Source organism: Hypanus sabinus, unplaced genomic scaffold (genome assembly GCF_030144855.1).
Source record: "Hypanus sabinus isolate sHypSab1 unplaced genomic scaffold, sHypSab1.hap1 scaffold_830, whole genome shotgun sequence".
Lineage (NCBI taxonomy): Eukaryota > Metazoa > Chordata > Chondrichthyes > Myliobatiformes > Dasyatidae > Hypanus > Hypanus sabinus.
The window spans coordinates 118,196-134,545 of NW_026781683.1; the positions used below are offsets into that span (position 1 = coordinate 118,196).

Here is a 16,350-nt window from a genome sequence, read left to right on the forward strand (position 1 = left end):
ATGTTCTCCAGAATGATATCACAAAAAGCACACGACAAAACAGACTGCACTAGAAAATCTACATAATGTTTGGTAATCCCCAATTTCAGAGTCCAGAGAGGCGGCTGCGTATTAATATCGCGCTACCTTCTTAGCGCGTTTCCCGGAAGGGAGAACCAAACCCACCAGACAAAACAAGACGACCCAGACACACCAAGAGACCAACTCTACCACCCAACAAACCAAAAACTAAAGCTACAAGACCTACACAAAACCACATAGTTACACATAGTTATATCTAATGTATAGTTACAACAGTGTAGACAACATCAAATTGATTAAAAAAAAAACAGACCATGGGTACAGTAAAAATAGTCCAAAGATGTTAACAGACTATAAGTTGAAAAGAAACCACCACAGAGTTTCCGCAAGTCCTCAGGGTCCCGATAGACTCGTCATCCTACGCAGTCGGCAGAAGGCATTCCCGTGAACGTTCTCCGGACCCGCTCCAATACGAGCACATCTGTTTTCGCAGATTGTAAACTGTTCACAATTCACCAAGAGCGATTTGACCAATGCGTTTTAAAGCTACAGTGTCACGCCCTTGTTATTATATGCTAGCATTCCAGTTGTCATCCTTCATCGATTCAATCTGCAAGCAAACCTTTAAGGACTCCTGCTCAAGGACTCCCAAGTATTTATGCACCTCTGATTTTTGAAATTTCTCCCATTTATTTATTTTTTCTCTACGCCCTTATTCCTTCCACAATTGTACATGACCGTACATTTGCATACACTGTACAATTCCATACATCTCATCCACGACTTCGTTGTCCGTTCTCCAAACCTATCGAAGACCTTTTACAGACTGCAGCTTTGCTCTAAACTATCTGTCTCTTATCAGTATCAACTGCAACGTTCTGTGGATGCTGGGAATCCAAGCAACACATACACAAAATGCTGGAGGACCCTAGGAGGCCAGGCAGCATATATGGGAAATGGTAAACAGTCGACGTTTCGGGCCGAGACCCTTCATCAGGACTGGGGGGGAAAACATGAGACGTCCGAGGAAGAAGTGCGGGGGTGAAAAGGGTAGAGTAAGTGGTCGGTGATAGGTGAAACTGCGAGAGGGGGAGTAGTGAAGGTGGAAAAAAACTTCTTAGGATTTTATTTCCTTAACGATCCTCGAAAAATCATTGCTAATGCCTCCACATCTCTTCAGCCACCTCCTTCAGATCTCTGGGGTGTATATCATATGGTATAGGTGACCTGTTTACCTTCAGACCATCTCTGTTTCCAAGAACCTTCTCCCGAGTAGCGTAACTTCACACATTCTGACCACTGACATCTGGTACTTCCGTATTCCTGCCGGTGTCTTCGAGAGATGAGTGATGTACAAGACTTATTCAGTTCATCTGGCATGACCTTGCACTCCGAGCCCATTACTACCTCTCCATCATAATTTTTCAGTGGTTCGTCATCCGCTTCTCCCTTTCTTTTACACTATAATTACCTGAAGAAACATTTGGTATCCTCTTTAATATTACCGGCTAGCTCACTGAAGTGTCCCATCTTTTCCTTCTTAATTATTTTAGTTGCATTCTGTTGGTTTTTAAAATCTTCTCAATCCTTCAACATACTAGTGATTTTTGCTCTATGCCCTCTCTTTGGTTTTTCTTAACAGCCACGGTTTTGTCACCTTAGCTTTAAAATTCTACTTCCTCTTTGTGATGCATAGAAATTTGAGGGGCGAAGAACATCTCAGGCAGAACTGCAGTCAGCTCGACTTCTTCAGTCTGCAGGAAATTCAAGGGGAACCTCTTCACCCACAGAGTGGTGACTGTTTGGAACTCATTCACATGGACAGTGAGAGGTGAACAACAGGGGAGGATTTGAAAGATCTGCTGTGGAACAGAATCATTGGCAAGGTCCAGCCGGCCTGAGGTGACTCTCTGCTGTACACTAGGTGTGTTATAAATTCACTAAGCACCGGAGACAGTGTTTAATATAGAGTTGATTTATTTGTCACAGGTCTAGTCCCATTAAAGGTGACTATGCAGCAGAAGAAACTCCTCACATGCCTGGTGAGCAGCAGCAATAATTGCAGAGTTCAGCACCGACACTCACTCTCGAATTTGCATTCAGCAACGCTGATGAATAAATATTCAGCATGCAGCTCATTGAAACGTTCTCCCAGTGTGAACCGGTAGTGTGTGGTAAGTGTAACACACAGTAAGGTTTCACTGCTAAAGTAACGGCCTCTCTGTAATGTTTCGCTGCTGAGGTAATGGTTTCTCTGTGGCAGCAATGTTTAGGGTAAGACTAGAGGAAATAGGGTTTTCGAGTGTGGGGCTATGCAATGACAGAAATATTCTTTCTTGTGAGTCTGGAAGAGAGATTTTCACGGTTTTTTGCTGGCGAGAGATGAGAAGACGTGAATGGAGAGAGCGGGCCCTTTTTCTTTTTTTTCAGTTTCTTTACTAACCCTGTAATCAAAATAAGTATTATAGAGCTCAATCGTTTAATTGCATATTGTGCATCGTTTGTTACTTCGGGGTACTGATCTGTACCATGGGAAACATAACACAGCATTCACCCAAATGAGATTTCCTAAGTTTGCTCGGGCTGGGGGGGGGGGGGGGGGGGGGCTATCACCCCGTATATTAAACTGCCAGCTGAAGCGATCGTTACGTAAGGTTAGATGAATGAGTGAATAGCTTCCCTCATTCACAGCAGATGAACAACCTCTCCACAGTGTGTACTGAATGATTGGTTGATTTGGCTGTGAAAATCTCCTGATAAAGTCTGCACAGGTGATTAGTCTCTACCCAGTGTGAACTCGCTTGTGTCTCTGTAGTTGAAATGACAAAGTGAATCCCTTCCCACACATTGAAGCCAGAATTATTCTTCTCCGTCGAGTCTACGCCGTAGGCTCTACTTGGCCGCGTACCCGACGCTGCACCCTCGGCTGTACTGTATGCCGTAGCCTAATGTGCACATACCTAAAAATGCAACTACGCATCACAGCGACGCAGACGACAAGAACTGTGATTGGTCCACTTAGTAGCAGCCAGTTTCCTTTTCTTTTTCAATCTTTTTATTAAGTTTCAAATTTAATAAGCATAGCAATTATATAACGATACAAAGAGATCGGGATTACATTAATAACGGTTGACACGTAAAAGCACAGATTTCAAATGACAAATATAGTTTAACCTCCTAATCTCATAGCAACTAACCATGAAAGAGATATTATATAAGGTGAAAAAAATCGTAAACTAGAAAAAACACTAAACTTTAAAAAAGACAGAATTGGGCTGTCATATTACATCGGCTGAAATTATTTGGCGTTAACTCCGCTTGTCTATACAAGAACAAAAACTTATTACACAAGATTCGGAAAGGGTCAACTTAAATCATATGAAAATATTGAATAAATGGCCTCAAAGTCTCTTCAGATTCAACCGAAGGATCCACAGTACCACTCCTAATTTTTTCCAAGTTTAGACATGCTATGGTTTGGGAAAACCATTCAAATGTAGTAGGGAGATTGGAACCTTTCCATTTAAGTAAAGTAGATCTGCTGGCCATTAATGTAACAAATGCAATTAGACGACAAGCTGACGAGGATAAATGACTAGAGTCCATCATCGGTCGTCCAAAAATTGCAGTAGTAGGATGTGGTTGTAAATGAATACGCAGAACTACTGAGATAATATCTCAAAATATCCTTCCAATATTTTTTTAGAGGAGGACAAGACCAGAACATATGTGTCAAGGAAGCTACCTCGGAATTACATCCATCAGAAACAGGATTTAATGGCAGTAAAAATGAGCAAACTTATCCTTGGACATATGAGCCCGATGAACCACCTTAAATTGCATGAAGGCATGTCTGACACACACTGAAGAGGTATTTTCTAGTTCAAGAATTTTCTCCCATTTCTGCATAGGTAAAGGTATCCGAAGTTCTCTTTCCCACTCATTCTTAATTTTATCAGAAGTATCCAAGTGTATTTTCATAATTAAATCATAAATAAATGATAATAAACTCTTCTGATGTGGATTTGAACTTTTTTCCCCCGTAACTTCAATTCGATGTGATATCGGAACAGAAGGTAAAATAACATTCAAAAAGTTTCTAATCTGTAAATATCAGAAAAAGTGTGATCTAGGCGAATTATATATATTAGAAAGTTGTTCAAAAGAAATAAAACAATCATCCATAAATAAGTCACGAAAACATAATTTTCCCTTTGTTTGCAATAAAAGAAAAGCTTGATCAATTTAAATGGTTGAAAGAAAAAAAATAGATATAATAGAACTTGACAGTATATATTTATTTGGTCCAAAAACGTACCAAAATTGAAACCATATTCCTATTGTATGCTTACTTATTGTAATTACCATTTGCTTATTAAATTTAGTAAGTGCAAAGGGAACCACAGCCCCTAACATAGAAGCCAATGAAAACTCCTGTCGAGACTCACGCTCAAGGTTCATCCAACTCTTGTGTCCAAAACATTAAATATCGAACATTAATTGCCCGATAATAAAAACTATGATCCGGCAAAACCAAGCCTCCTTCCTTTTTTGATTTCTGTAACTATTTCTAATTTAACCTGGGATTTCTATTCTGCCATCCATATGCAGAAATTTTAGAATCAATAATATTAAAAAAATGTTACAGATAAAAATTGATACTGCCTGAAATAGGTACTGAAATTTAGGTAAAATAATCATCTTAATAGCATTAATGGAACCAATCAAGGATAAGGACAATGGGGACCATTTAGTAAACAATTGTTTAGACTGATCAATTAAGGGTAAACATTAACTTTAAATAAATCGTTCTGCTTCTTAGTAATTTTAACACCCAAATAAATAAAATAATCAGCAAGCAATCTAAATGGTAACTGTCTGTAAATTGAGACTTGCCTATTTAATGGGGAAAGCACTTTTATTAAGATTCAGTTTATAAGCAGAAAAACTACTAAACTGTGCAAGATGTGTTATTACTGCAGGAATGGTTTACTCTGGATTAGAAATATCTAGCGACAGGTTATCTGCATATTGTGATACTTTACGCGTCCCATTCCCATGAGTAACACCAAATATATTGGATGAATCATGAATAGCAATTGCCAAGGGCTCCAGGCCAATATCTGATAGTAAGGGACAGCCTTGTCTAGTACCTTGGAAAAGCCTAAAGAAAGGGGATCTCTGATTATTAGTGAAACAGACGCCAAAGGTATATGTTATATCAATTGCATCCAAGATATAAATTTTGGGCTAAAAGTAAATTTCTCTAGTATTTTAAACAAATATTCCCATTCAAATGTATCAAACGCCGTCTCGGCATCGACCGAGATAACACATTCTGGTGTCTTAGATAAAGTCATGTATACAATGTTCATTAACCTCCAAACATTAAAATGTGTATAATGATTTTTAATAAATCCTGTCTGATGCTCGGAGACAATTTGTGGCAATATCTTCACCAATCTAATTGCTAATATTTGAGAAAGGATTTTAGATACAACATTCACAAAGATATTTTTCTGTCTGTTGCACATTCAGTGAGATCATTTATCATTTTTGGGAATTAAATAAATTGATGCTTCATAAAATGTTTGTGGTAACTTATGTACAAATAAAGCATCTTTAAAAATTTTACCTAACCAGGGAGAAAGTAAACCGGAAAAAGATTTTAAAAATTCAGCTGTATACTCATCCGGACCAGGTGCTTTACCAGAATTCATTGAATAAATTGCTTTCTTTATTTCCTCTTCAGTAATGGGTGTGTCTAATACTAAATGTTCATCAACTGATAATTTCAGAATATTTAATTTCCTGAAAAATTCATGCATTATGATAGAATCCTCAGGAAATTCTGATTGGTATAAATTGGTATAAAATTCTTGAAAAAATTTGTTAATTTCGTCATGGTCAACCGTCAAAGTATCATCCTGTTTAAGAACCCTATTAATCTGAAGTTTCGCTAAAGCAGCTTTTAATTGGTTAGCCAATAATTTACCCAATTTATCAACAAATATATAAAGTAACTGATTTTCAATCAGGGATGTTAATAACAAATGATGTTGCATCTGAAGTTCAACTCTCTCTTTATAAAGCATCAAATGGGGAGCAATAGAATAATTTCTATCAATTTCTTTAATCTTATCAACCAATGTACGTATTTCATTATTAATTTGAAATTATTTTTTTTTCAATCCAGCAGAGTGTGAAATAATTTACCCTCGGATATATGTTTTAAAGGCATCGCGTGATATCCCACTTAAAATTTCTTCCATTGAGTTAGTTGAAAAGAAAAAAGCAATCTGTTCTTTAATGAAATTAATAAAATTTAAGCCCTGAAGTAAAATAGAGTTGAACCGCCATTGTTTGGTACCAAAGGTTACATCAGTTAACTTAACTGATCATTTCAAAGGTGCATGATCGGAAATGGCAATGTTATCATATTCACAGGCAGTGACAAATGAAACTAATCGAAAATCAATAAAGGTGTAAAGGAATCTAGAGTAATTATGATATACATGAGAAAAAAGAGAACTCTTTTTCATTAGGATGTAAAAACCTCCTAATTTCTAAAATTCCAGAGTCAACTAAGAAGGAATTAATAAAAATAGCAGATTTGTTTGTAAGTACCTGATTAGGCACAGACTTATCCATCATACGTTTCAGACATCAATTAAAATCTCCACCCATTATTACCATATATTCATATAAATTGGGAAGAAATGCAAAAAAGTGCTTAAATTCAGTATAGTCAGTATTTAGTGCATAAATATTAACCAAAACTAATTTATTGTCATAAAGTTAACCGGTGTTTAATAGAAGTCTATCATATTGGTCTGAAATTGTATCATAGTGAACAAATGAAATCTAGGAGTCTATAAAAAAAAGAAACACCTTTCACCTTAGTCGATGAGTTAGAGCAAAACTGTTGGCCTTTCCGAAAACTAAGGAAGCGCTGATTACCCTCCTTAATCAGATGAGTCTCCTGCGCAAAAATAATCTGAACATTCAGTCTATGAAAAACTCAAAAAATATTCTTCCATTTAATTGGATGATTCAAACCGTTCGTATTCCATGAAACAAAATTAATAATGACAAAATTAATTAGGAATATCCATTTTCCTTAAATAAACAATGTAGTATGTAAAGGGTTAACCATATTGCATAGGAAACTCACGAATCAGGAAGATGGAAAATAGTTTAAAGAGGAAACGGAAGTTACGAAAATACAGACATTTTTGTAGTTTCAGTTCAGCCAAAAAGAAAAAAATACTAGACTAAAAATAGCCCTACCCCACCCCCCCACCCCAAACCACAAAGACCAAAAACCTGGCCAATAGACAGCCAAACAACTATCTAAGAACCTCCCTACCCTTGTCTCCCTTGAGGGCAAATCTCTCAAAATAAAAAAAAATTAGAAACAAACCACCCATTGTCAAAACATTACGAGAGGAATGTCAAGCAGATGTTAGAGAAAAAACAGCCAATTGCAGACCATTTTAAAAGGAAAGGTCTTAAAAATGACACAAAATACAATTTTAATAATATTTCAAGAAAAAGGAAATAATCAGCAAATCAAAGTCTTAATGATTTTCAAAAGCAAACAACTAAAAATAAAAAAGTAAAACAATGAAGGAAAAATTAAAGGAACTTTAACGTGGAAACATAATAAACGTCCGTACGTCAAAACACAGTGCGACTGTAATCAACCCAAGGGCAAAGTTCTAAAGTGTCCAAATCTATAAGCTGGTTGTTAATTAATAAACCAGATACACAGACATAAAGGAACCGTAAATTTCACAGACATCCACGCTCAAATATTGATCTTCAAAACATTAGACATCTGCGTTCAAGCTTAGATCTTCGAGAAATTGTTTTGCTTCATTCACAAATTTAAAGCATTTGAATGATTTGTCGGGCAGAGCAACCCTTAGGTGAAATGTTTAGAACAAAGCTGGACAAAGATTCCTCTGATATAATTCTGACATCACCATTTTAAAATGCAATCTTTCTTGCATAACCTCAGGACAAAAATCTACAACAAAATGAAACTTAAGATGCTGATGCTCAGTAACTCCTTTCTGATGAGCAATCGGAATGAAGAGCTCCTTAGTATTCCCATTGTGACATCGTAGAATTACATGACGCGGTTTTAACCCTTTCGACGGTTTTGGTTTCAGCGCCCGATGTGCGCGGTCGAGCGCAGGAAGAGAAGAAAAACCTCTGAGCCAAAGACCTCCATTCAGAATTGAGAAAAAAATGAGTAAGATCCCAGCTCTCAATGTCCTCACTGTGTCTATTATTCGCAAATTCAGTCTGTGGCTTCGACTCTCCAAATCAATAATCTTGACTTTATTCTGCTCCAATATATGAGTGGTCAAAGTTCATTTCTTTTCCAAAGAATTCAATTTGTGATCTCTGTTTCAAGCTGTTACAAGCGATGAAATTTCTCACTGCTGTTTTTTGTTCTTCTTTTCAAGTGTTGCCAACCTACCTTCACTCTCCTTTAACCATACTTCCAAGGTAGTAAACCTTTTAGCAAGTTTTTCATCCAAAAGAATCGAGATAGCCTGTAAAGTAAGTTGAAACTTTTTAGGCTGTTCAAAGACACCTGCTTTCTTCCCATTTCCATTGCAGTTTCCTTGCCTTCAGCTAATGCCTTTCTTCTTCTGTAAGCCATTTTAGTCGATTAAAATTCAAATTCAAATATATAAAAGTGTTATAAACACTTTGATAAAGATATTAAAGGGGTGGTAAGTAAATTTAAAATGAATAGAGCAAAGCCGGAAAGCGACTCCATGTAGCGCCTCCAAGAGAGTCTTTTGCCTAATGTAGCCTAATGTGCACATTCCCAAAACTGTAACTATGCATCGTGGTGACACAGACAGCAAGAACTGTGATTGATCTACTTGGCAGCAGCCAGTTTCCTCCTACGCATATCCTGTTGTTTCAAAGTTGGAAAATGGAACAAATTGAGGAGAGGGTAAGTGAGGAAGTCAGAAAATATGTACATTTGCACGACTCTTCACCGGCACACAATAAAGACTTGAAAATGGCATCAAATTTGTGGAAAGAAATTTCCACAAGAGCGGCTTGGACGTCATGGACTGCACAAAGAAATGGAAAAATTTCTCTCTTTCTGCGCTGCAGTAATTTCAATAAAAGTAACTCTTGTTCAACATCCATTAGCTCCAACTCCAACAAGATGAACTCAGCAGTTGCCATCGTTCCCAACTCCACTCGAGTCAATTCAACACAGTGGAATAGCACCCCAACACCAACTAGCGTTTTGGCAGAGCAACGCAGGCACACAAACACACAAGTAGAAATGCTCACAACTGTGTAGACAACATGTATGGGCTACTGCATATGCTACACCATAGTGCCTACTCAGAGGTATAATTCAGGCTTGAGCAGGTGAATGGCTTCTCCCCAGAGTGTACTGACCGGTGTGCTTGTAGGTGGGATGACTGTGTGAATCCCTTCCCACAGTCTGAGCAACTGAACAGCCTCTCTCCAGTGTGAACTCGCTGATGTACCTTCAGTTGAGATGAGCAAGAGAATCCCTTCCCACAGTCTGAGCAGGTGAACGGCCTCTCCCCAGTGTGAACTCGCTGGTGTACCTTCAGATGAAATGACCGAGTGAATCGCTTCCCACAGACTGAGCATGTGAACGGCCTCTCTCCAGTGTGAACTCGTTGATGTACCTTCAGTTTAGATGAGCAAGTGAATCCCTTCCCACAGTCTGAGCAGCTGAACGGCCGCTCCCCAGTGTGAACTCTTTGATGTACTTTCAGTTGAGATGACTGAGTGAATCCCTTCCCACAGTCTGAACAGGTGAACGACCACTCCCCAGTGTGTACTGACTGGTGTCTCAGTAGCTGAGATGACAAAGTGAAACCCTCCCCACAGTACGGGCAAGTAAATGGCCGCTCCCCCGTGTGAACTGACCTGTGTGCTTGTAGGTGAGATGACTGAGTGAATCTCTTCCCACAGTCCGAGCAGGTGAACGGCCACTCACCGGTGTGAACCCGCTGGTGAGCCATTAGGGCGGATGACCGAGTGAATCCCTTCCCACACACTGAGCAGGTGTATGGCTTCTCCCCAGTGTGAGCTGACTGGTGTCTCAGTAGCTGAGTCGACAAAATGAATCCCTTCCCACAGTATGAACAGGTAAACAGCCTCTCCCCAGTGTGAACTGACCTGTGTGCTCGTAGGTGGGCTGACTGAGTGAATCTCTTCCCACAGTCTGAGCAGGGGAATGGCCTCTCCCCAGTGTGCACTTGCTGATGTACCTTCAATTTAGATGACTGAGTGAATCCCTTCCCACAGTCTGAGCAGGTGAACGGCCGCTCGCCAGTGTGAACTCTCTGATGTACCTTCAGTTCAGATGACTGAGTGAATCCCTTCCCACAGTCTGAGCAGGTGAATGGCCGCTCCCCAGTGTGAATTCTCTGATGTACCTTCAGTTTAGATGAGCAGCTGAAGCCTTTCCCACAGTCTGAGCAGGTGAACGGCCTCTCCCCAGTGTGAACTCGTTGGTGAGCCATTAGGGTGGATGACTTAGTGAATCCCTTCACACAGTCTGAGCGGGTGAAAGGCCTCTGCCCCAGTGTGAATTGACAGGTTTGTTCACAGGAGGGAAGACCTACTGAATCCCTTCTCACACAGAGATCAGGTGAATGGCATTGTCCCAGTGTGAACTTGCTGATGTCCCTTTAGCTGAAATATCTGAATCCATTCATACCGTCTGAGCAGATGAATGGGAATCACCTGTTTAAAATGACAGGCGTGCCAGTCGGTCAGATGATAGAGTGAAATCCTCCCCACAGCCTGAGCAGGAAGGATGATCGAGTGAATCCCTTGCTCCACTTCCTAAATATCTGGACAGATTCAGCAAAACTGGCGTGGTGCATTTTAGATTCCCGTAGAGAAATTTCTTGTCATTTGGAACCTGTAAAAAGATTAACAAAATGCATCCGTGGGTCTAGGACAACATTTCAGATGGGATCACTTGAGTTGTGAAGCTGTGAACTGACATCACACTGTTACAGTGAGGTTCAACACATGTTGGAGAGTGAACTCATCATCTAACTGGGCACACTGCTGGTATCTATAAGATGCCTCTCTCTATAAGAATGGAGCATTTCTGGCCTGGCACAGTTTGGAGAGACATTTGTATTATCCCTGTTCCCACTGAGCTGATAGGTTCCTGGCCCCACAGTAACTGAAACACTCTCAGTCAAATAGCCTGCAGTGCATTCCACGCACCCACCACTCTCCGGGTAAAAATCTTACCCCTGACATCCCCTCGGTACCTATTTCCTTGCAGCTTAAAACTCTGCTCCCTCGTGTTAGACATTTCAGCCCTGGGAAAACAAACCTCTGGCTATGAACACGATCTACGTCCCTCATCATCCTCTACACGTAAAAAAGGCTCTAAACATAAACAATGAAATTATACATTGCTTTGGAAAATTGTCAGAAGTATACACGATTATGAGGGTATAGATACGGTAAATGCAAGCAGCTTTTTTCCCACTGAGGTTGGGTGGGATAATAACCAGAGGTCATATGTAAGAGGGGAATGTGAAAATTTAATGGAAACATATGGAAAAGGTCCTTACTTAAATGACAGTTAGAGTGTGGAATGACATGCCAAGACAAGTGGCGAATATGAGTTCAGTTTCCCTATTTAAATGAAGTTTGGATGGGAGCCGGGATGGTAGGCGTATGGATTTGTATAAAAAGGGCACAAAGGTTATCGGGAACCAAATTCACCACAACCACAAACTGTTCCTGCTGCTACCATCCAGCACACAGCACCACAGCAAAAGGACCAACAGGCTGCAGGACATCATCTTCAACCAGGCCATCAGACTGATTAATTGATTCCTATGCTTTCTTGACTGTGCTATATACAAACTAATTATTATAAAACAATTTAAATTAACATTGCACATTTAGATGGTAATGTAATGTCAATATTTATACTCCTCATCTATATGAAGGATGTATATAATAAAGTCAATTCAATTCAATTCACCATCTCCACTATCTGTTCTGTCATTCTGGCTCCCATTCCCCCTACAACTTACTTTAACCACATAACCACCGCCCACCCCCCCGCCCCCCCACTACCTCTGGCAAGCCTTACCACTAGGATATTAGTCACTTCTTGATCTGTTCCCCTAACTAACAAATCCTCTATTAGCCCTCTGCCAGGGAATTCCCACAACAGCTTCTAAAGTAGTCTTCCTGTTGTTGTGGGGGATGGCCACTAGAGTACTCTGTGATTCCTATTTAACCTCATTCCCCTTCCTGACTCTCACCCAGTTTCCTGTGCCCTGCACCTTGGGTGTAACTCACCTTTCTGCATGTCATATCTATCAACACCTCCAACTCCTGGATGATCTGGAATTCATCCATTTCATGTTCCAGCTCATTGAAGTGCAGGGTTACAAGCTGCAGCTGGATGCACACCTTGTATGTGAGGGCATCAGGGACACTGGAGATCTCCCCGCCTTCTCACCAGTAGCCCCTCTAACTTGTAATCATCAGTCTGCAGATACTGTGCATTTTTTTATCCAGTGACAAGATGTGCACAGTGAATTTTATATAGAGATGTATTCATTTTCATAGCTGGCAAATCACTGTTGACAGGAACTTTGATCTCCTCTGGGTTCGATCAAGTTCATCTGCACTTTCACAAAACCTATGTAGCAGGCCTGGAATGGGTAATGAAGGATTTTCTCACCAAAGCATTTGCATTTTGTCCATATGTGGTTTGCTTGATAAATTACACTTTAAAAATTCAGATTTCCAAATATCACTCCACTTCTTCCCACTTGCAAATTCTCCAGCAACTTTTGCATCACCACAATGCACACAGGTATCACCAGTTTCTATATTCTACAAAAATATTCCCCTAAACCCTCCCCCAATGACTGACGGTGATGAACTCAGTGAATGCAATGCCAATGTATATGAAGGGAAGGGCAGTAGTCTGTCTCACTGGAGTCTGGCATATTTGTAATGTGAAAGCCACTTGTTGCCCAAGCCAAAGGTGTTTGATATCATTACGTACCCAGGGAGAATGGGACAAAACATGTTCTCACCGGTAGAAAAGTCCAGAGCAAGAGGAGGTAGAACAAGCAACACACACAAAATACTGGAGGAACTCAGCAGGCCAGGCAGCATCTGTGGAAAAGAGTACTAATGCTGAGTTCCTCCAGTTTTTTGTGCGTGTTGCTTGGAATTCCAGCATCTGCAGATTTTCTCTTGTTACAAGTTGGACGTAGAACAAAGGCGATTTTCTCAACTGGTGATGTAAAAGATTTTGTTCCCTTTCTCCGAGTTCCTAATCCTTGCATTTAGATAGCTGGAGCTCAGCTCTGTCTGAGAGATCCATCGGTTCCCATTCCCTCATCAGCCGGAAGCTCCCCGGGGTCCGTGTACAGATAGTGGGACTGAGAGTGAGGGAAGAGAGCAGGACTATCCCGGGATTGCGGGTCACGGTGACCGGATTTCACAGGAATTGTCCTGAAGTCGGTGTTTAAGATAAAAACACAGAGAAACTTTCTTACCTGCACCAGAAATTTTCAAGGCCTTCGGTGTACTACGCGCATGCGTGATACTCGTAGACGTCATCAGCGCTGACGCCTGCGCATTTCATCGGTGCTTCGGCGCCTGGGAAATTCTTAACGCAGCGCCTTATGGGTAATCACGGTGCCATTAAACATTTCTGCAGGCACCGGTTCAACGTCTATACCTCATTTTTTTCGTGTATATAGAAAAATCAGCAGCTGGTTTAACGCGGAAAGCGGCTCCCATAAACAATATACTCAATATCAAAGTGTATCTAATGCCAAAGTAAAACGCAGGTGTAAAACACAGGAGATTCTGTAGTTGCTGGAAATACAGGGACACACACATACAAAATGCTGGAGGAACTCTGCAGTTCAGGCAGCAACTAAGCAGAGGAGTACACACTCGGCATGCGGAGCGGGCTTGGTCTAAACTTTGTCTATTCCTCTCCACATTTACTGCCTGATCTGTTGATTTCCACCTGTATTTTGCAGAAATTAACCACTTTTTTTTTTCGGTCAACCAGTTTCCAAATGCTTCTGATCTTTCTTTTGTCGCCAGCTCTGGGAAAAAGCCTCTGGCTATCCACACGACCAATGCCTCTCATCATCTTTTACATCTGCATCAATGTATTATACGAAGTGACAGTCACACATCCGTTGTGCACTGCGTGCTGATGATCGACCCAAACTTGTGAGTAAAGGGTAATCAAAGCTAGTGGCATGAGTTACAGGGCAATAGAGTCGTGGGGCAATTGAAACAGAAAGCAACAAATGCAGGACAGAGTATTGTATTTGAATGCACGCAGCATAAGGAATAAAATGGACTATCTTGCAATTCAGCTCCTGATTGGCAAACGTGACGCTGTGACCATCTGTGAAACTTGGCTAAAGAATGGCTGCCATTGGGAGCTGAACGTCCAAGGATTTAAGGTGTATCAGTAAGATAGGTGAGTGGGCACAGGAGGTGGTGTGGCCATGTGTACAAGAAATAATATTAAATCATTGGAAAGAGATGACATAGGATTGGAAGGTGTAGAGTCTCTACAGGCTGAATAAAGAAATTTACGATGCGTGTCGCTGCTTTGGACTACGGCATAAATGGATTTGTGGCTAAATTTGCCAATGATACCAAGATAGGTGGAGGAGCGGGTAGTGTTGAGGAAACAGAGAGCCTGCAGAGAGATTTAGGTAGTTTAAGGGAATAGGCAAAGAAGTGGCAAATTGCTGGAAGGAGTAAACGGACAGACTATTGTTTAGATGGAAAGTGAATTCAAAATGCAGAGATGCAAATGGACTTGGGAGTCCTTGTGCGGGATGCCCTAAAGGTTAACTTCCAGGATGGGTCTGTGGTGAAGAAGGCAAATGCAATGTTGGCTTTCATTTCTAGAGGTACAGAATAGAAGAGCAGGGATGCGATGGTGAGGCTCTATAAGGCACTCGTGAGATCACACAGACTATTGTGTGCAGTTTTGTGATCCTTATTTTAGAAATGATATACTGACATTCGAGAGGGTTCAGAGAAGATTCACGAGAATGATTCCAGGAATGAAAGGTTTACCATATGAGGAACGTCTGGCCGCTCTTGGGCTGTATTCCCTCGAGTTCAGGAGAATAATGGGGATCTCATAGAAACATTCTGAATACTAAAAGGCCTGAACCGATTATATATGGCAAATTTAATTTCCCGTGGTAGGGGATACGAGGAAAAGAAGGCCTGATTCCAGAATTGAAGGACGTCCATTTAGAACAGAGATGCGGAAAAATTACATTAGTCAGTGGGTGGTAAATCCGTGGAATTTGTTGTCATGGCGGCTGGGGAGGCCAAGTCATTGGGTATATTTAAAGCTGAGATAGATAGGTTCTTGATTAGCCAGGGCATCAAATGCTACGGGGTGAAGGCAGGGGAGTGGGGATGACTGGAAGAATTGGATCAACCCATCATTGAACGGCGGAGCAGACACGATGGGCCGATTAGCCAACTTCTGCTCCAATATTTTGTGGTCTTATAGTCTATTTCACTGTTTCGACCTGACAAAGTGCAGCCAATATTTCTGGATATATGGCCCATTCAAATGAGAATTTAGGCTTTTCTCTTTTTCTGAGCTCGTCATAAATGTGTACACTTTAGTTAAGCTTTGCTCCAGAATTTCCACACAATTAAAAGTGTTTATTACAGTTTTTATTTTGATTTTTGCACTACTTATATAATTTAACGATTTAAAGTGTATGTTTTTGTAATTCATAATTGTTAAAATCTACTGTTATGAATTAGGTTCTACTGCTACCGTAAAGACAAAGAATTTCATGACATATGCCAGTGCTATTAAACCTGATTCAGATATTGATATGGGAGACCCGGTTACCTGTTCCCAGTTACCGCGGATCGTTATGCGAGATTGAAGCCTTTTCTATTTATTTGCATTCCTCAGAAATGACAACAGTTCAGTTTCCTTCTGATGTTCCAAAGCAGATGCTCAGTCTGTCTAATATTTCCACACAATTAGAATGGGCAATTTGTTTATTCTCATCATGTACCGAGATACAGCGAAAATCCACACAGATCGATACATTGCAACAGTACATTAAGCTGATATACGAATAAACAATAACTGTAGCAAAGCATTATGACTGCAGAGAAAGTGCAGTGCAGATAGACATATGGTGCAGGGTCACGTCGAGTTACATTGTAAGGTCGAGTCCATTTTAGCATTCATTTGGCTTATAACCACAGGCATGAAGCCGT

The 16,350-nt window shown here is 40.5% G+C and overlaps 1 protein-coding gene and 1 long non-coding RNA gene across 2 annotated transcripts in view; one reads left to right on the forward strand and one right to left on the reverse strand.

Annotated features, from left to right (window-relative positions):
* The window catches only part of LOC132390284 (gastrula zinc finger protein XlCGF57.1-like), a 67,029-nt gene extending 53,378 nt beyond the window's left edge, over positions 1–13,651 (reverse strand). The window contains exons 1-2 of the mRNA XM_059962897.1: positions 13,605–13,651; positions 9,529–10,972 (exon numbers count right to left, since the gene is read on the reverse strand). Coding sequence (XP_059818880.1) covers positions 9,529–10,568 — 1,040 coding nt within the window. The 5' untranslated portion in view covers positions 10,569–10,972; positions 13,605–13,651. The remainder of the gene's footprint in view (positions 1–9,528; positions 10,973–13,604) is intronic.
* Positions 1,580–7,322, forward strand: LOC132390285 (uncharacterized). Its single transcript, XR_009510843.1, has 3 exons — positions 1,580–1,923; positions 2,011–2,195; positions 3,728–7,322. It is a non-coding gene; the product is annotated as an uncharacterized LOC132390285 (long non-coding RNA).
* Positions 13,652–16,350: the final 2,699 nt, after the last annotated feature.